Here is a 21,202-nt window from a genome sequence, read left to right as displayed (position 1 = left end):
GTCACTACTGTGTGGCCGTCAGCTCCACCAGAGAATGACATGATCCACAGCAATACCATGAAGGGCCACTGGGTCGCGACTTGAGCACACCAACCCATAGCGAGCGTACAAGTGGATGAGAAGAGTGAAGCGTCTATTTCAGTCATTGATGTCCCCCCCCCTCCCTTTTTTTAAAAAAAAAAAGAAAAAAGAAAGAAAAAAAGATGATAGTTGTTGTGTTGATCTTCACTCCCGTTGCTCACGATCCAACAGACCCGCTCGCATATGGGCGGCAAATCCCCGATGAACAATCCCCTTTGTCTTCTGACCCGACGTGAACTGAATGCACTCACAGGAGAAATCAAATTACTAGATCCAAGTCAGTGTATCTCTTTCAATCAGATGTACAGACCCAGGTCACTGTATTACATTTTCTTTTCTGCCTCAATCAATTTTACTCACATCCTCCTCCAACGATAACCAGTCCAACATCTCTACATTCCAGTATCAAACTGATGAAACTTGGTAGCACTCATGATGAAAATGGACTGTCCTTTGTTGCCATGAAAACCTTGGCATCTGGTAATTATACCCCGCAGATCTCATTACTGGTGAAAGTGAGTACATTGTTCTGTGACATGTCTCCTGCCTGCACACTACAGCTGTGGCAAGTATGATGGAGCTGCTGTGTATAAACGTCATGCCACTGGCCATGCACAGCTCTATACTGTCAAGGCACGTGAAAACCGGACAGACAATCTCTTTCTTGTCTATTGATCTCCTCACAGGATCGATTCTCGTTAAAGATCATCAGAACATTCTGTTTGTTCGACCCGCTTTGTTGTGAGGTGGTGAATTGATTGATAGCTGAACGGTCCGAGATGGATTGCTCTCTGTCTCTGTCTGTCTGTCTCCTCCTTCTTCTTCTCTGTGTCTGTCTCCCCCCCACGCCCCCACCCTCTGTGTGTGTGTGTGTGTGTGTGTGTGGTATTATTATGTGAGGAGAGAGAGGGAAAAGATCCCTTATCTAAAATGAATTCAGCTGCTCATAAAAGATGCATTCCCTAACATCGCAAACTACACAACAGCCTGTCAGCAATAAAGTATCATCCAATGGGCGAGTGTTGTCCATTGCCGCGAAATGAACGTGAAGTGTGGCGGAGCAAGCAGACACACGCGATCCCACTTCTTTAACCCCTTCAGTGCTGGAGAAAAAACAGTAGAAAGTGGTGTTTCGAGTCACATAACTTTCCGAAACAATAAGCCTAAAACAGAAAATGATCTGCAGATGTACCACTCTAGATAAACTGTGTGAATTTTCAGCCTTCCAGAGTTATTTCCCTTCATCAGTGACGTTACTATGCACGTAGGTGATACGTGCTGTGGCACTCAAGGGGTTAATACCGCATTGATTGTTCGCCTCTAGTGGGCAATTTTCTTTCGATCTGTTTAGTTGCTTCACGATGCATATTTGCTCTCTTTGCACCGCCATGCCCCCACCACCCCCTTCTCTCTATCTTTCTCTCTCGCTGTGTAACCCCCCTCCCCCCACCCCCCCACCCCCCTCTTTCTCTCTCTTTTTTTTTTATCGTGGATGCGCGCGGGTGTGTACACACAGGGGAAAACAAATTACTGAGACATGATTGATCCCAATTCAAACGGGGGTAGGGGTGGCGTGGGGGTGGGAATTTCTCTTACAATCATTAGAAACTGCCAATAACTGTCATGCACCCCCCCCACACACACACCACTCGCCCTCCCCCCTCCCCCTTTCTCTCTCTGTGCAGCCTTAATGTATTCACATCAGCCTGATTTAGTTTCCAGTTTTACCTGAATCGTTTTATGAGGTGATAAATCAGTTATCATAATTATCATTATTATTGTTGTTGTTATTGTTATTATAACTATCATTATCATTATTATTATTATTATTATTATCAACATCATCATTATTGTTACGAAACAGTAATTTCAAATACGTAACATGATATTTCGTTTTACATATGCCAGTGGGAACTTCTCAAACAGTATGGTTCATGCGTGTCTTTTTTTGTCTCCCCCCCCCCCCCCCCCCCCCCCCTTGATACAGAAAGAAGGGAAACAATAAAGAAAAAAAGAAAATAAATAGATCAGTAAAAACTAAAACAAAAAGTAAAGACGCACACGTGCAGCATGAACCTCTACCAAACAGTATTGCCTAGCTGTCATTCCTTCAGGAACATGAGCAAAATGAAGAGAAGAGAAACAGTAAACAAGGAAAAAGTGCTGTTAATCTGTAGGACAAAGGCACGTAATTCAAACCAGCAACAGTTTCAATCTTCTTTTTCTTCGTTCGTGGACTGCAACTCCCACGTTCACTCGTATATACACGAGTGGGCTTTTACGTGTATGACCGTTTTTACCCCGCCGTGTAGGCAGCCATACTCCGTTTTCGGGTGTGTGCATGCTGGGTATGTTCTTGTTTCCATAACCCACCGAACGCTGACATGGATTACAGGATCTTTAACGTGCGTATTTGATCTTCTGCTTGTGTACACACACGTAGCCGGGGTTCAGGCACAAGCAGGTCTGCACATGTGCTGACCTGGGAGATCTGAAAAATCTCCACCCTTTTACCCACCAGGAGCCGTGACCGAGATTCGAACCCGGGACCCAAGTTAGATTGAAAGTCCAACGCTTTAACCACTCGGCTATTGCGCCCGTCAACAGTTTCAATTATGTGACTTTGTCTCATGATGAGTAGCGGTACTTACTCCAAAGTTTTACATCATTCCTTTATCTTGTATTATGAATAACAATACTTTTTCATTGTTTCATATGATCCATTTGTTGTCTCATATGTTCAGTTTCAGTTTCTCAAGGAGGTGGCGCTGCGTTCGGATAAATCTAAATGGGTCACACCACATCTGCTAGGCAATTGCTTGACCAGCAGCATACCCCAACGCGCTTACGCATGCATATACATTTATGAACCTATCGGAGTGGATTTCTTCTACAGGATTTTGTCAAAGGCCAACACTTATATGTGTGGAGTGATGGCCTAGAGGTAACGCGTCCGCTTAGGAAGCGAGAGAATCTGAACGCGCTTGTTCGAATCAAAGCTGAGCCGCCGATATTTTCTCCCCCTCCACTAGACCTTGAGTGGTGGTCTGGACGCTAGTCATTCGGATGAGACGGTAAACCGAGGTCCCGTTTGCAGCATGCACTTAGCGCACGTAAAAGAACCCACGGCAACAAAAGGGTTGTCCCTGGCAAAATTCTATAGAAAAATCCACTTCGATAGGAAACCAAATAAAACTGCACGAAGGGGGAAAAAAAAAAAAAAAAAAAAAGGGTGGCGCTGTAGTGTAGCGACGCGCTCTCCCATGTTTTGTTTCTTCCAGAGCGCCAAGAGCGTGTTGCACACGGCACCTCGGGTCATCGTCTCATCCGAACACTCAGTTGGACTTAAAAGTCAAATTTCGGAGAAAGAGCGAGACCAGAAATCTTGTTGTCTTACAGTGAGTAACAGTACTTATTCTTTAGTTTACAGCATTCCTTTATGTCGTATAATGAACAGCCGGCAATACTTACTCCTTGTTTTTGTACAACATTCGTCTGTTGTCCATTTGTAAAAAGAAATTCGACTGATTTTTCTTTTTTCGTTTTTTTTCGGTTTTTTTTTTTAAATGATAGTTTATTACTATTGCGCCTTTGTTTAAAAGGAACAATAATGCCCAAGTCACATCACATGAGTAAAACTATTGAAAAAATACCCAAAGGTCATAAACCGCAAGTGAACCCCGCCTCACCCCCATATCCCCATGTGTACAACATCAACAGTCAGCTCAACATTTAGTCTTTGTCAGTTTGTGATGCTAAGTTTATTGCACTTTTTCAGTAGTTGTAAGCAGCGTCGGTATTTTGATCTGTACCCTCTCTTGCTGTGGGGTGCCGGTAAGTATTTCTCGCTGTTCTGAGGACCCGAACAACCGAAGGGGACGCGTGGTTTGTGCACACGGCGTCATCACCACAGAATACTAAAATTAATAGGCAGAACGGACATACGCGCCTTCGGTATGTTCCGTTAGTTTCCGTACATACTCGGGCCGCCATTTTGTTATCCCTGTACACGATTTGCGATGGCGGCTATTTCAACAGTATCAACACGTGGTGCGAAGCACAGAATACTATTCTGTGGTCATCACTGAAAATTCAAAACTGAAACCGTTTTGGAATGACTTTTCTAACGCTAAAAGCGCCACATACAAAAAAACAACAACAAAAAACAAAACAAAACCAAAAAAAAACCAAAAACCAACAACAAAAACAAGAGAGGCAAGGCCTTCAAGACTCACTTGTGATACACTTAAAAAAAAAAAAATCTAATCGTCAAAATGTGTTCTGTATTTGTTATTATAAAGCTTCGGGTTAAAAGAAAAAGAGAGAGAGAGAGAGAGAGAAAGAAGTCCTAACAGCAGTTTCGAACCCCGCGTGTTCGGATGAGAAGAAACTGTCTTATCCATTACACTATCGTGGCTCCTTAACTGACGTTCAAAAATATAACATTTAAACATGCTTTTTTTTAAAGGGCGATAAATCGATTGCGGTATTCGCAGTGAGAACGCTGTTTAAATCGTATTATTCTGGTGTATCTTGGGCATTAAAAAAATCTTTAAGGGCAATTAAAAATTCTTTTTAAGTCCGCGGTAAAGGAGACGTGGCTATCGCCGCAATCACACTGCAACATTTAGCCGTTTTCTCTGGATCTAGATAGATGTACAAGTTTAGTTACACCAGGTTGACACGGCAGTTGATTCAATTTCTCTTTTATGTTCATTCTAGCTTTATAGTTTTAAAGTTGATATGAAAATTGAGTATTTTGTTAAACTGAGCCAAGTACAAGTACTTCTAAACGTCATATGAAGTGAAAAGGACTTCATTTTGAGAAAAGTCAAGACTGGAAATTTTTGCGTTTCATCTATTCAAGGGTATTAACTCTCATGGTTTATTTTTAACTGTGAATTCCAACTGATTCTATGGGTATTTTTATGGCAGTTTGGGGCATAATCCAGTAAGTGATAAGTTCACAAATCTTTCTCTGAATAAATATTTAACGGTCTCCTTCTCCAACTTTCCATCACATGTTATTGTGTATTGTCCATTGAATATAAGATTGAACGAGCAGGTCAACAACTTGAAACAAAATGGCGTTGTTCGCGTTCGCGAAGAATATGAGCACGCGCTTTGAATATGTATAAATATGTGCACGCAATTGATTTTTGCCCATGACCTTCAGGGCTCAGCCAATAGATCTATAAGGTCCACTCGTCGTATTGATTTTAGTATTTTCCGAAAAAGACCACTTGGGCGAATGAACATAGTGAAAGCCCTGTACACTGAGAGTAAAACACACAAGCTTTTTATGTATTGAGTATAATTTCAAAATGTAATGTTTAAGATGAGAAAGATCAGTTTAAAGCAAATTAAGCCCCATAGCATTAATTACAAATTAACTTCCCTTTTTTACTATCTGCACCAAAGACATGCAAAATAAATATAACTTCCATGCTTAGCAAAAGAAGTTCCTGTTTGAACAAAAAATGATAAAAGTGACTGCTCTTGTTGCTGTGTCAGAATATCAGATCAAAGTGCCAAGTTTAGAGAATAAAAAAAAATATAAATATAACAGTAAATTCAGTTTGCATATAATTTGGCTTCTTTTTAAAATTTTTTGTGTGCCTATCCCAAAGGTGAAATATTTTGTTTTAAACAAGATCACTGGAAAGAATTGAATTTTTCCTATTTTATGCTAAATTTCGTGTCAACTGACAAAGTATTTGCAGAGAAAATGGCAATGTTAAAGTTTACCACGGACACACACACACACACACACACACACACAGATAACTGAACACCGGGTTAAAACATAGACTCACTTTGTTTACACAAGTGAGTCAAAAAACAAAACAACAAACAAACAAACGAAAAAAAAAGACAGAAAGGTTAAGTTGAACTCATCCATAGTCTGTTCGCACATGTTGTTGTGGCCCAATGGTTAGTAACACGTCCGCCTAGGAAGTAGGGAATCTGCACGCGCTGGTTAGAACCCCTAACTCACCAGTGTGTTCCCCTCCTCCACTAGACCTTGAGTGGTGGTCTGGATGCTGGTCACTCGGATGAGATGAGGAACCGAGGTCTCGAGTGGAGCATGAAACTTGGTGCTTGACACCCTGTATGCGATTGCCGCTTTAGTGCCTGTTAAAGAACCCAACAAAAAAGTTTCTCAAAAGCAAAAAATCTGAAGGAAAATCGATTTTGATAGGAAAACAAAAGCACTTGCAGATATATATATATATATATATAAGGAGAGAAAAGAAAGCACATACACAAAAAAAGAAAAAAGCTGTTGCTCTCAATGTAGCGATAACTAATCAGATTAAGACAGGAATACAGACTATGTGTGTGCTCAAATTAACTGCACGGATGGGCATTGGTTCACGTTATGCAATATAATATTGGTTGATATATATATACGGGTGTGTGTGTGTGTAAAAACTGAAAGGTTCGATTCTAAGAGAGGGGGGAACCCGACTGATTGATGCACTCACTTGCACTCACCCTCTCTCCTCATACCAGTAGCAGGGCCACATAGAGTGGTTTTTATACATGTTTACTTATACTTACAAAACAGCACACAGCAGTACTAACTTAAGCTTCTAATCACTATGCATCTATAAGCAGCACCTATAAGCAGCACACATTGCCTACTTTAAGCAGCACATCGTAAACAGTTCACACAACACCTAAAGCAGCACATCTGGAACGCAATAGCCGACTGGTTAAAGCGTTCGACTTTTCAATCTGAGGGTCCCGGGTTCGAATCTCGGCGCCTGGTGGGTAAAGGACGGAAATTTTTCCGATCTCACAGGTCAACATATGTGCAGACCTGCTAGAGCCTGAACCCCCTTCGTGTGTATACGCAGACAGGAGATCAAATACGCACGTTAAAGATCCTGTAATCCATGTCAGCGTTCAGTGGGTTATGGAAACAAGAACATACCCAGCATGCACACCGCCGAAAACGGAGTATGTCTGCCTACATGGCGGGGTAAATGAACAAAACGGTGATACACGTAAAATGTGACATGTTTGTCTGGGTGTGCATATGTGTGTGCCTGAAACCTGATTGAATGACACAGGAAACGAATGATGATCGCCAAGTGACAGCCGTCAGTCAGCTCTACCCAGGTAGGCAGCCTGTTGTGCAAATGACCCCGTGTTTGTAAAGTGCTTAGAGCTTGGACTTTGACCGAGGAAAGGCGCTATATAAGTATCCATATTGATCAATCAAAAACAAAACCAAAACCCCGGTCAGGTACAATCTCAAAATATACACACTCAGCACTTTTCATCACATGTCCAACAGTATGCACTCCTCTCACACATAGATCTGTGTGAGGTAAAACAAGCTTTATCAAGCTTACCTGCCACCAACAGTGACATACAATACTGTACCAAATATGTCTGACCAATACAACACTGTGTTCAACTCATGTTACCCATCATACAGTACAACTGTGTGCTACAATTACCAAACAAGTATCTTTGTCTTCACAAAGTATCCCACTAACATAATGTATGGGAATCATTATTACCAACATATCTGTGGTAAACAGTAATGTACAACAACATAGCACTGACCCTCAGTGCTCTCATTGTTTACCAAATCATTAACCACTGACACAACTCCTACACGTTATCACAACTACCAACAAGTCAAACATGTGTTCCACAACACTTGCCGTTACCCCCATGTGTACACACACATGACAAATCCTCAACACACACTGACAGCGTTAACCTGTAGATCAGTTCATTTCACATTTAACCAACACCACTTAATATACAAAACAACAAAGTGATACATCAATAATACATCAAAACCCACTGTAGGTGTAGCAAAACCAAAGCACTCTACACACCTGCTACACATATACCATCTCCATGGTTTCTCATATAGATTTCAATGTTTTCAGTGTTTCCACAATCAGCAACTGACAATACACTGACATATCACTGCACTAACATTTATGCCAAAAAATCAGAAACAAGATATCTGTAACAAAATAGTAAGGGGGGTGGGGTGGGGGACTCAAAAGATATAGGCCGGTACTTCCCTCAGTTAGTGGCTAGATTTCACACACTAACCGCTTTTCTTTCCACCAGCCACAAGATCAACTGACACTTGCTGTTCACTGACACAAAACATGGTTTCCAAACACAAGTGAGTTATCAAAGCATGCAACCATCACACATAATTGCTCACAGCCCAAAGGTCAGTCAACAAGGATTTCCTTGCACTTTTCAGTTGATCAGCCTGTGCCATGTTCTATTAATTTTCTTCTGGGAGACAGCCAAGAATTAGCTATGTTGACTGGTTTTATTCCTTCCCACAACATACTATACTGTGCATACTAATTGCAAGCTACAACACTCACTCCCCAACTGGTAAAACAAAAGTAACCAATCTTAGCTTGTCCTAGTGACGCCAAGTGAATGATTGACAGATTCACTGCCTAATCCTGATTCGCCCCATCCACAGTTCATCTCATTCGCTCATTAACTTGCTAGAACACACTGTGACGACGTCACAAAGAGTGGGGAGAGGTGAGGGGGATGGAGGTGGAACAACTTGAAAGACAGACTGCCTTACTGGAACGTTCCGCCATGCCGACATTTGCATGTTTCGAACATGCCGACATCTACTTCAGCACGGATTGCGGCATGCATCACATAATATAATAACTGCACATGTTTCCCAAGCTGAGCCTGGTGACGGTGGACTCACTGAACAAAAACAGCCGACTAGGGAGTGGGGATGAGGAGTGAGGGCGGCGCGGTGGCGGTGGGACCTCGAAGACTGGACTTTGAACAGAGCGGGGAGGGAGATAAGACAGGGGGAGGGAGGGGGGCGAGGCGCAGGGGGTAGGGGGTGGGGGTAAAGGGATAAAGGAGGGAAGGGGGGGGGTAGTGGGGGACAAAGTGGGGGTGGTGCAGTTGACACTGCTGGTACAATAACACACACACACACACACACACATATATGTGTGTGTGTGTGTGTGTAAAAGCCGAAAGGTTCGATTCTAAGAGGGGGGGGGAAACCGATTGATGATGTACTCACTTGCACTCACTCACCCTCTCTCCTCATACTAACTTAAGCTTCTGATCACTATGCATCTATAAGCAGCACCTATAAGCAGCACACATTGCCTACTTTAAGCAGCACATCGTAAACAGTTCACCTTACACCTAAATTAGCATACCTGGAACGCAATAGCCGAATGGTTTCAATCTGAGGGTCCCGGGTTCGAATCTCGGTCACGGCGCCTGGTGGGTAAAGAGTGTAGATTTTTTCAGATATCACAGGTCAACATATGTGCAGACCTGCTAGTGCCTGAACCCCGTGAAAGGCGCTATATAAGTATCCGTATCGATCAATCAGAAACACAAAACCAGAACCCCGGTCAGATACAATCTCAAATTATCCTGGAGATGACTGCTATGAAAAGCCTATACACTCTCAGCACCTTTCATCACATGTCCAACAGTATGCACTATTCCCACAGAGAGATCTATGTGAGGTGAAACAAGCTTTGTCATGCTTCACAAAATGAAGAAACGTTCAAAGCTGGAGGGTATTAACGATGATGATAACAATGGTGATGATGATTACAGTAAGGATGATGATGATGGTGGTGGTGGTGGTGACGCTGATGATCATGGAAATATAAATTTCCTTTAAATTCATAGACCACGTATCCGTCGAGTATCGTAAGCGCTACAACAAACATGCGTTATGAAAACCAACAACAGCAGAAAAGTGAAAAAATACAGTGAGACAATCTCTCTCATTTCAGTCCGACCGTCCACAGACATGCATGCCCCCTAACTCACCCACATCCTCAAACCTACACAGACACACACACACACACACACACACACACACACACACAGAGAGAGAGAGAGCACAGACTCACTCATTCACTCACTGACACATTTACTCGCGAACAGAAACGAAATATAAATAGAAAGGTGTATAATATTTTTCATGGCGTAGCAGAGTTCATACAACTCCGTTATTTCTGCTGCTTGCAGTAGATGGACCAGTCAACAGTGAAGTGAAAGAGATGAGGATATTTTTTTTTATGGTTCTATATATCTAAGACTGCATGAGGTTCTGTTTGAAAATTAACCCTTTCACCACCAGTCAATTTAGAGTGCAACATTCCCTTGTGCTATAAACACAGAAAATAATATGGTGTCTAAGAACAGCTGGAGACTCCCCCTGCGATGTGTAGAGAATAAGTCCTATCCAACCACTGAACATTAAAAGCAGTAGGTTCATGGATAACAGATCCATGATCTAGTCACCATTCAGTGACACGGGTGCTCTAACTGGCTGCTGCATAAATGCGAGTTTGGCAGTGAAAGGGTTAAAAGGAAAGACGAAACAAAATTTCATATACACTGTGCTGATGATAGTTACATGCCTTGAAAAAGGACAGTATGAGCTGCACCAGAATCAACACTCGTCTTTTTTATTTTTTATTTTTATTTTTTTTAACACACACAAACACGACTATTGTGGATGGGGAAACAGTAAAAGGGAGAGAACACAATATATGCCACCCGCCCCTTCCCCGTTAATAAAAAACAAAAAACGTATTTTGTTCTCTTTCTAGGTGACCCAACTATTTATTCTCTTGAGAATGAATAAATATCATACCAGCCGCTGTGCGAAGTGGTTAGCGTCGCGGACTGACGGCTGGGAGGACGCAGGTTCGAATCCCAGCGGAGGTGGGTTTTTCGGCTCGTGGCCAGCTCCTACCCAGAGTTGAGTGTGCTATGGGCTTAAATTGGGAGACTGGGACCACACAGTGCCATCTGCTTCACGGATGCGTCTTTGGGTGTGTTGCTCTAATTACCTGACTAACCCTGCATGTGTTTGTATCTCTCGGGCCTGGTTAACGCCGGGACATCATTATGACAGGAAGCGTATAGTACAGCCTTGTCACGTAGTCCCAAAACCAAAATGGACCTCCATAGCAACATCGTCATCGTCATCGTCATGCTCCTCCTTCATCATCATCAACATAAACAGAACAGTCTCAAAGTCTGTGGCCTTTCATGCCCTGCTCTCATGGTGACATCAGTTTCGATATCCCTCCACTTCCGTGCTTGGGGTGAATCCTGTCAATGTCTTAAGTATCGGCAGATTCATGGGGGGCTGTTGTTTGGGGGACGTGGTGGCAGTCTCCACTCTGGGAAGGACGCTCACTCAGTCTGGCTCCGCGACTAAGCCATTATTGTCGTTAGTAGGGGGCTTAGTAGGTGGTGCCGTAAGTACGTTAAATCAGAACAGGCACCACTGAACACCATCGAAGTGACTCAGCAGCAGTGCAGGGTCTCCTCTGGTGTGTGGCCTCCCGGCGACCTAACATCGATGGTTCCCTGCGGACTACCGACGCTAGAACTGTGACGGACGAACCCGGGTGTAGCCGTGTATGGGGGAATCTAAATGAGCGGCGCGGGAATAATGCCACTGAAACGGTGTAGATGATGGGACAGAGAAAAGCATATTGAATATACAATATTATATTAGACAATCAAAACCTGAAGAAAAAGTGATTCAATTAGGCTGTTTAACGTCTGTGATAAGATAGGCCTATACTGAGACCATGAAATATTTACTGCAGTATAGCTGAGGGAATTTTATAAGCAGAATTGATGGACAGCCCCCTGATTCATTCTATACCCATGGGAAGAACCAAAGCAGCTGGTGGTGAGCAGGGCACATAATTTATGTGTGAAGATCCTGTAGAGTCACAGGGGTTCAGTCTTTTTCATTTCAAACGTCAGTGCTACCCTCTGAGAATGTTTTTCTCTGACTGTGCATTTACCTGACACGTCAATAGTTGATGCACTGAACATGAATTACACCAGGTTGGAAAGTATAACGCCTAGTCCAACAGTGTTGACAGTGAAAGCAATGACAAAGGAGATTGCCTCAAGTCGAGCAACTGTCATCTTTCTGATAAACGTCTTCGCTGTCATCTTTGGTCTGCGTTCGTCTTCCTTTTTCAGTTCTTTCCTGGAGCCACAGGTTTCTCCTTCATTTTCATCGAACACCGTCTGAGTGGGGCTGACGCGGTTGCTGTTGCCTTCAGAGGAACTGACACAAGTGTCTTCCTGCTTTTCATGTTGGTATCTCCGCAGTATGAGCAAAGTTGTCAGCAGGATAAGAAAAACTTCAGCGTAAACAAAGAGAAGAAGGTGGAAGATCCAGGGCAGACTGTCCAGGCCTCTGGGCATGTCTGTGTTGAAGAAGGAGGTGAAGACAGACAGGGACATGGTGAGGGTGACCAGGTAGGACGCTTTGTCTCCCACCTCCAGGGGCAGGAGGAACACCAGCACGTTCAGATAGGACGTCAACACCATGGGCATCACCACCATCACAGAGTAGTACGTGGTCTTACGTCGTAGATAGATGACGAACTGAGGAAATGTCTGCTGTAAATTAACATGTAGAACAGTGTTAGCCGTGACATTAGTGATGACCCATTCTCCTTCAACACCAAATGCTTCATTATAGTCTATATAGAAGGGAAGCATTTCTGTCATATTGCTAGTGTCCACAATTGTGATGGGACAGGGGTGACTGTCAAAGGGATAATGGGTCATGCTCAGCTGGCAGGTGAATGTGAAGACACTGGTATGAAAAACACTGATATTCCCATTTGCGTAGATTGAAGCTTCTGCATAAACATCACGCAGAATGTCCACAGAGCTCACACCTTCAACCATCGCCACGTGAGGCAGCCATAAAAGTTGAGAAGGAACAGACACGTAAGAAGACAGGAGAGTGGAATTTCCTCCAGTGAAATCCTCAATGAGTTCTTCAGTCAGTGCAAGGGAACCATGATTCCATTGGAACTGAAAACCTCCGGACATCGTCACAGTTTGTTGACTTTCATCTACATTTAGGACGGAGATTGAGTAGAATCCGACGTCCACTTTTAGTCTGACAAAGTTGCCTGACAGATCCATGGGCATTGGGGGAACTTTCTGCAGGACGGTCTTGTGGTTCAGAAGCCAATTTCTCCAGTGGTAGTAGGCCATTTGGCTTCGTAACTGTGGACCTGAAAACTGAGATGTGTTGGTCACTACTGTGTGGCTGTCAGCTCCACCACACAATAACAGGATCCACAACAATGCAATGGATGGCCAGTGGGTCACTTTTTGAAGATTCCAGTCCATGGCGAGCCCCAAACAGAAGAGATTTCACCACCACTGTTTTGTTTATAGAACCTTTCAAATCGTTGCTAACTTCCCAGACGGTCTCTTTCGTAATAGAGAATCGGTGAACAATGAATGCTGTTTTTTCAGATGACTGAAGTGATATGTATGTACAGTCACAGCCGCAGACAACACATGACTGTTGATGAACTGTCTCGCAAGCACGGTCACCGACCGTTTCTCAGCGTCCCTCTGAACTCTCAACACACAGTGAACAGTATTTAACGGATGTCTCCCAATCTAGTTGTGAGCGAAGGGTACAGGTCGCTTGATGCGTCATACGTTTGAACACTTTTTCCGGTGTGTATCCGGTCACACAGGCACCAGGGTGGAGGCGAGTGTAAAGGTGAAAGTGATCAGAGGGAACACGACCAATTTGGCAACAGAAACATCGCTGCTGCCAGCTAAATGCACTCGCAAACAGAACCATGGACTCCCCTTTGTCTTTCACTGAAGCTACACACGAGGAAACGGTGGCTAGAAAATGGGGTTACACACACTAATGGCTCTCTCCCCTCAGTGTTCTGGCGAGATGGGTACTCTCTTTTTTTTTTTTTTTTTTTTTTTTTTAACTGAAATGGCAGTTTTTCTATTTCTATTGTTCGGATACGAACCCTGATTTATATGCATGTCCAGGTCAGCATTCGGAAATAGTCCACACACACACACACACACGGACGCGCGCGCGCAAGCGCGCACACATGCACGCATACACACGTACACATGCGCGCGCGCAGACACGCACGCACGCAATGCACACACACGCGCGCGCGCGCAGAAGGAGAGAGAGATATGCTTGTAATGCTGTTTTGTTGTTGTTGTTGTTTTCAGTAATACTGATTGCGTTTAAGGTTCTTCACGAAATGTACAAAGTGTTCCTGAAGATTTACCATGCCACATCAGCCACAAAGGTTCAAATATTAAATCATGTTCCGACTAGCGACAGATCAGCGGTGAACTGAGCCCCGGCAAATTGTCGCCGGCGACAATACAGCGGAGCCGACAATTCAGTGCGTAACGAAGATGGTTCCAAGCGGAAGCTTCCACCAGAGACAAAAGACAGATCGGCGGCCGATTGTGGTGGAGTGTTAGAATCTTGGAACACAGAAGCAATTACAAAGTTGATCGGAGAGAGCGAGATGATGGGGTGTGGAGGTGAAGGCAGTTAACACAGATTAGAGCGACAGGGGCAGATTCATTTATATATGCATTTATAATAACAGATGAACAGCGTGGGCGTGGGCTTGGGCGGGGACGTGGAGAGGGGTAATACCACTACTGAAACGGAGATAACAAGATAGTTAATATGTACGCTGTGATCAAGGAAGGGTGCGCCAGTTGCTCATTCGTTTTTCGGTTTTATCTGATGAGCATTTGTCTTTTTAAATGTTATTATTATCTTACTGAATATTCTCCTTTTTGAAATGATTTAAACGCACACATACGCGCACGCGCGTGCGCGCGCACACATCGCTCAACACGCAGGCACACAGACGCGTGCGCGCGCGCGCGTGCGCTCGCACAAAGCGATGCATGCACATGCACTGACACACACGCAACACACACACAGTTGGTACACTCTGAATCATAATGTAATAGTATCTTACCCACATGTTTTTCAAACACATAATAATTGATGTGTACATGGTGATAAGTGAAAGGTGTGTCAGTACGGGTTTGTTTGTTTTTTTGTTGACGGGCATTTTATTTTAAGTGAGCCTAAAGAAAATTTTCTGTTTTTGGTTGAAGCAGATAATAAAGTATTTTGAACTGAATTTAATTGACTTGAAGAAGAAGAAGTAGAAGAAGAGGAGGAGGAGGAGGAGAGAAAGGGGAAGAGGAGGAGGAAGAGGAGGTGGAGGAGACAGATTGATCGACTGATTGAGCAATCATCTTTACTTTCACGAATGACAGAGGGAAGAACAGAAACGCACACAGATGTTTAGAAAGAGAGAAGGGTGGGGGAGACAGACAGACAGACAGACAGACAGACACACACACACACAGACGGAGACAGAGAGACAGAGACATAGAAAGAGAGAGGCAGACAGAGAGAGAGACACACAAAGACAGACAGACAGACAGAGAGAGAGACAGACAGACAGAGAGAGAGAGAGAGATAGACAGAGAGAGAGAGAGACATGGACACAAGAAGCGAAAGAGGCCAGGAGAGAGAGACATGGTTTGATTCTGATGTAATTTCCCTTGGCTTCCCCGCCTCCCCCCCTCTAAATTTAGAACTGGAGTTTCATCAATATGAAAGCATCCGTTGACATGAATCAGAGCTTTTCCATTGCAGTCATTATCTCCATAATGAACTACATCTTGTGTGTCTATGTCATGCATATAGTGAACTGAGAAGAAGAAGAAAAAAAATTCCATGTGTATTTGATTGTGCTTTCATACCTGTGAAACTGAATGTTTGTTGCATATCTGTCATACATGTGTATGTGTGCGTGCGTGTGTGAATATGTGTCTGCATGTTTTACATTTATTTGCTTATTTATCATCATTGTTGTCTTTTTTTGTGCGCTTAGAGTTGAATTTCATCAAGATTTTGCGCCTTATAAATATTAGTAGTAGTAGTAGTAGTAGTCTTTTTTATGTATTTATATATATATTAAAAAAATTTTTTTCTTCTCAAGGCCTGACTAAGCGCGTTGGGTTACGCTGGTGGTCAGGCATCTGCTTGGCAGATGTGGTGTAGCGAATATGGATTTAACCGAATGCAGTGACGCCTCCTTTAGCTACTGATACTGATACTTCTCCCCTCAGTGCTGGTGTAACGTCCTAAATCATCCCCCCCCCCCCCCACCACCACCACCACCACTACCCCTTCCTTCAATCGGTCATCCAGGGGACGTTTCAATTTCTTGACATTCCCCCTCCCACCCACTAAACTTTTTTGTTGTTGTGTATTTGCTGACATTAGCGTGTGCGTGAGTGAGTGAGTGAGTGAGTGAGTGAGTGTGTGTGTGTGTGTGTGTGTGTGTGTGTGTGTGTGTGAAGGTCATTAATTCAACGTCTGTTCACTAAAGTGATTTTTGACGGGAAAAAAGTGTGTGCAGTTGTATGTGTGTAAGTGTATGAGAACGTGCTCGAACTGTGCACAATCATGAGTGTCACCAGAAATAGAATCTTAGAATGAAAATTTGGGGGTGAAAACAAACTAAGGAACTGAATCACTCAACCAACAGATGAGTCATTTGTCAGAATGCTTATGACTTACAGGTAATCATCTGTCGGACATACAGATAAATGTTTTGGAAAAATGATGAGGATTTTATGTTGGAAAAGTATAGGAATGAACTCTCATCTTGACGCAAGAAAGAATACGTGAATTACCACTGCTGACCACGATCAAAAACATTCTGAATGCGGCATTTGATCATGCAATGTTAAGACCCTTTACGTGGTGCGACTATTTAATGACCAGCACTCGTCACAACCGGAAAGTGAGCAACTCGCGCTATGTTAGCATCTTTCTGGATTATGTCAACTCTACTACGCAATGGCTAATTGGTACTCTTCAACCGGTTTTGACCACTGGCGACTACTGACCCCAGCTGACCACTGACAACTACCCAGAAGTGTGTGGAAGCAAAGAGAGAAATGTAGAAGTGTAGACCTTGGGAATACAGACCTGGGAGAACATAGATCAGCAGGAATATAACCCTGGGTACATTGACCTGGGGGGGAATACAGAACTGCCAAATTGTGACAACATACACCTTTGGGAAACATATACCTGGGGGAACTTAAACCAGAGGGACCATAAACATACTCCCTGTTCAAACCTTTCAAATGTCTATCATGTTCGGGTAGGCAAGTACTCGGAGACAACTGGATTGATTCAGTTGAGTTTTTGATTTCTGGTACATGTGCTTTATGTTGTTTCATCGTGGTTTTACTGGTGTTCTGTTTGTTAAGAGTTTCCCACATTTGACCAATAAAACAAACTTGCTTCCAAAATCAGAATCGCCAAACCGAACAGACGAACATTAAGTTCATTAATTTTGCCTCATCATTACAGATTACAGATTATGTGTGAAGATCCTGTACAGTCACAGGAGTTCAGTCCTCCTTTTCATTTCAAACGTCAGTCCTACCCTCTGCGAATGCATGCTTTTGTCTGACAGAGTCAGTAGTTGATACACTGAACATGAATTACACCAGGTTGGAAAGTATAACGCCTAGTCCAACAGTGTTGACAGTGAAAGCAATGACAAAGGAGATTGCCTCAAGTCGAGCAACTGTCATCTTTCTGATAAACGTCTTCGCTGTCATCTTTGGTCTGCGTTCGTCTTCCTTTTTCAGTTCTTTCCTGGAGCCACAGGTTTCTCCTTCATTTTCATCGAACACCGTCTGAGTGGGGCTGACGCGGTTTATGTTGCCTTCAGAGGAACTGACACAAGTGTCTTGCTGCTTTTCATGTTGGTATCTCCGCAGTATGAGCAAAGTTGTCAGCAGGATAAGAAAAACCTCAGCGTAAACAAAGAGAAGAAGGTTGAAGATCCAGGGCAGACTGTCCAGGCCTCTGGGCATGTCTGTGTTGAAGAAGGAGGTGAAGACAGACAGGGACATGGTGAGGGTGACCAGGTAGGACGCTTTGTCTCCCACCTCCAGGGGCAGGAGGAACACCAGCACGTTCAGATAGGACGTCAACACCATGGGCATCACCATCATCACAGAGTAGTACGTGGTCTTACGTCGTAGATAGATGACGAACTGAGGAAATGTCTGCTGTAAATTAACATGTAGAACAGTGTTAGCCGTGACATTAGTGATGACCCATTCTCCTTCAACACCAAATGCTTCATTATAGTCTACATAGAAGGGAAGCATTTCTATCATCATACCTTCAGTGTCCACAATAGTGAAGGGACAGGGGTGGCTGTCAAAGGGATAATGGGTCATGCTCAGCTGGCAGGTGAATGTGAAGACACTGATACGAAAAACACTGATATTCCCATTTGCATAGATTGAAGCTTCTGCAGAAACATCACGCAGAATGTCCACAGAGCTCACACCTTCAACCATCGCCACGTGAGGCAGCCATAAAAGTTGAGAAGGAACAGACACGTAAGAAGACAGGAGAGTGGAATTTCCTCCAGTGAAATCCTCAATGAGTTCTTCAGTCAGTGCAAGGGAACCGTGATTCCATTGGAACTGAAAACCTCCAGACATCGTCACAGTTTGTTGACTTTCATCTACATTTAAGACGGAGATTGAGTAGAATATGACGTCCACTTTTAGTCTGACAAAGTTGCCTGACAGATCCATGGGCATTGGGGGAACTTTCTGCAGGATGGTCTTGTGGTTCAGAAGCCAATTTCTCCAGTGGTAGTAGGCCATTTGGCTTCGTAACTGTGGACCTGAAAACTGAGATGTGTTGGTCACATCTGTGTGGCTGTCAGCTCCACCACACAATAACAGGATCCACAACAATGCAATGGATGGCCAGTGGGTCACTTTTTGAAGATTCCAGTCCATGGCGAGCCCCAAACAGAAGAGATTTCACCACCACTGTTTTGTTTATAGAACCTTCCAAATCGTTGCTAACTTCCCAGACGGTCTCTTTCTAACAGAGAATCGGTGAACAATGAATGCTGTTTTTTCAGAGGACTGAAGGGATGTGTATGTACAGTCACAGCCGCAGACAATACATGACTGTTGATGAACTGTCTCGCAAGCACGGTCACCGACCGTTTCCCAGCGTCCCTCTGAACTCTCAACACACAGCGAACAGTATAGTCTCCCAATCTTGTTGTGAGCGAAGGGTACAGGTCGCTTGTTGCATCATACGTTTGAACACTTTTTCCGGTGTGTTTCCGGTCACACAGGCACCAGGGTGGAGGCGAGTGTAAAGGTGAAAGTGATCAGAGGGAACACGATCAATTTGGCAACAGAAACATCGCTGCTGCCAGCTAAATGCACTCGCAAACAGAACCATGGACTCACTTTGTCTTTCACTGAAACTACACACGAGGAAACGGTGGTTAGAAAATGGGGTTACACACACTAATGGCTCTCCCCGCAGTGCTGGTGTAACGTCCCAAATCATCCCCCCACCACCTCCACCCCTTCCTTCAATTAGTCATCCGGGGGACGTTTCAATTTCTTGACATTCCCCGCTACCCAATAAACTTTTTTTGGTATTTGCTGACATTAGCGTGTGCCTGAGTGAGTGAGTTGTGTGTGTGTGTGTGTGTGTGTGTGTGTGTGTGTGTGTGTTTGAAGGTCATTAATTTAACGTCTGTTCACTAAAGTGATTTTAGAGGGGGGAAAAAGTGTGTGCAGTTGTATGTGTGTAAGTGTATGAGAACGTGCTCGAACTGTACACAATTATGAATGTCACCAGAAATAGAATCTTAGAATGTAAATTTGGGGATGAAAACAAAACTAAGGAATTGAATCACTCAACCAACAGATGAGTCATTTGTCAGAATGCTTATGACTTACAGGTAATCATCTATCGGACATACAGATAAATGTTTTGGAAAATGATGAGGATTTTATGTTGGAAAAGTATAGGAATGAACTCTCATCTTGACGCAAGAAAGAATACGTGAATTTTTTATAATACGTGAATTTGTTATTTTCTGTCTGCATAGGCATATGATATTCTTTGTATATTTTGTTTTGAATGCGTCAAATTTCGATCTATATGGGAGATGTGCCAACATTGGATCCCAACTTCTTCCTGGCCATAATTTGCTGTGCAATAGTCAGAATGTAAGACAGATGCTGTCATGCGGTTTTACACGTTACAGTGAAACTTTTTAAATAACCCAAATATGACCAATATTTGTCTTCAATTTTTTTTCAAATAAAAGTGATTTTTTTTATTTTTTATAGAATGGCCTAATATTTGAAGTCTTCCTGAATTGGGCCACATCTCCACAGAATCAAACTTACAAAACTATAATTCACAGACTATACACTTCACACTCAACAGAAGACACCATTTAAAATGTTTGTGGTAACTGAATAAGTGGCATGAAAAGTAATAAAAGGCCTCGCTGAAATAAAACGGCGTAAGCCTAAAGTCTAGATGATAATGGTAGCTCGATAAGAACTAAAACAATGTCATATTGAACTAACACCGAACTCTGTATCCTCTGGCTGCATGACGAGAAAGAAAACAAGATCACACAGAGGTCTGCAAGCATAATGAATATGAAAACAAGGTCTAGTTTTCTCTTCGTCCTAGCAAACTAGTAGGGTCTAAGACTAGGATAAATCAGCAGTCTACTGGCACATGTCACAGACGTACATCAAGATGATCAAGAGATTTGTTTCGTCTGCACATTTATTGTGTACCAAGCGATGACAGCTCATGTTGGATGTCGCCTGTGTGGCTGATGTACCCATCTAATATGAACAAAACTTCCTTTGGGGGCCTGACATTGTGGATGAAATGAGCTAGCCACTGACAGATCTCTTTGTCAATCCAACCGTTTCCTGAACATCGTGGTTTTACTGGCGTTCTGTTTGTTAAGAGTTTCCCACATTTGACCAATAAAACAAATTTGCTTCCAAAATCAGAATCGCCAATCCGAACAGACGAACATTACGTTCATTAATTTTTGCCTCATCATTACACCCACCACCACCACCCGGCCCCCACTTCTACACCTCTTCCCCCGCCACAAAACACATACACCTACCCCTACACACACTGTGTGTCAGAGAGAGAATGAGAGATAGAGAGAGAGAGGTTCACACATATGGGCGTTTATAACAAACCAAAAAAATGGGCATTTTAAATTATGAATCATTAATTATTGGAAAATAAATGTTTCAAATACCATTGTTTTTCCTCCCATTTTGACATGATCTTTCAATAAGGGTTATTCTACTTGTTTGGAAAAAAAAAAGTGAA

At 43.2% G+C, this 21,202-nt stretch overlaps 2 protein-coding genes across 2 annotated transcripts; both read right to left on the bottom strand.

The window, feature by feature from the left end:
- Positions 1–11,955: 11,955 nt before the first annotated feature.
- LOC143275079 (neuronal acetylcholine receptor subunit alpha-2-like) lies at positions 11,956–13,140 on the bottom strand. Its single transcript, XM_076579146.1, has one exon. It carries the CDS (start codon positions 13,138–13,140, stop codon positions 11,956–11,958), a length of 1,185 nt encoding a protein of 394 aa, XP_076435261.1.
- Positions 13,141–17,484: 4,344 nt separating this feature from the next.
- LOC143275078 (neuronal acetylcholine receptor subunit alpha-2-like) lies at positions 17,485–18,672 on the bottom strand. The gene has a single exon (XM_076579145.1). It carries the CDS (start codon positions 18,670–18,672, stop codon positions 17,485–17,487), a length of 1,188 nt encoding a protein of 395 aa, XP_076435260.1.
- Between the last annotated feature and the right edge of the window lie 2,530 nt (positions 18,673–21,202).

This window comes from Babylonia areolata, chromosome 29 (genome assembly GCF_041734735.1).
Source record: "Babylonia areolata isolate BAREFJ2019XMU chromosome 29, ASM4173473v1, whole genome shotgun sequence".
NCBI lineage: Eukaryota > Metazoa > Mollusca > Gastropoda > Neogastropoda > Buccinidae > Babylonia > Babylonia areolata.
Note: the sequence above shows the minus strand (reverse complement) of the source record. Positions and strands in the feature narration are given on the sequence as shown.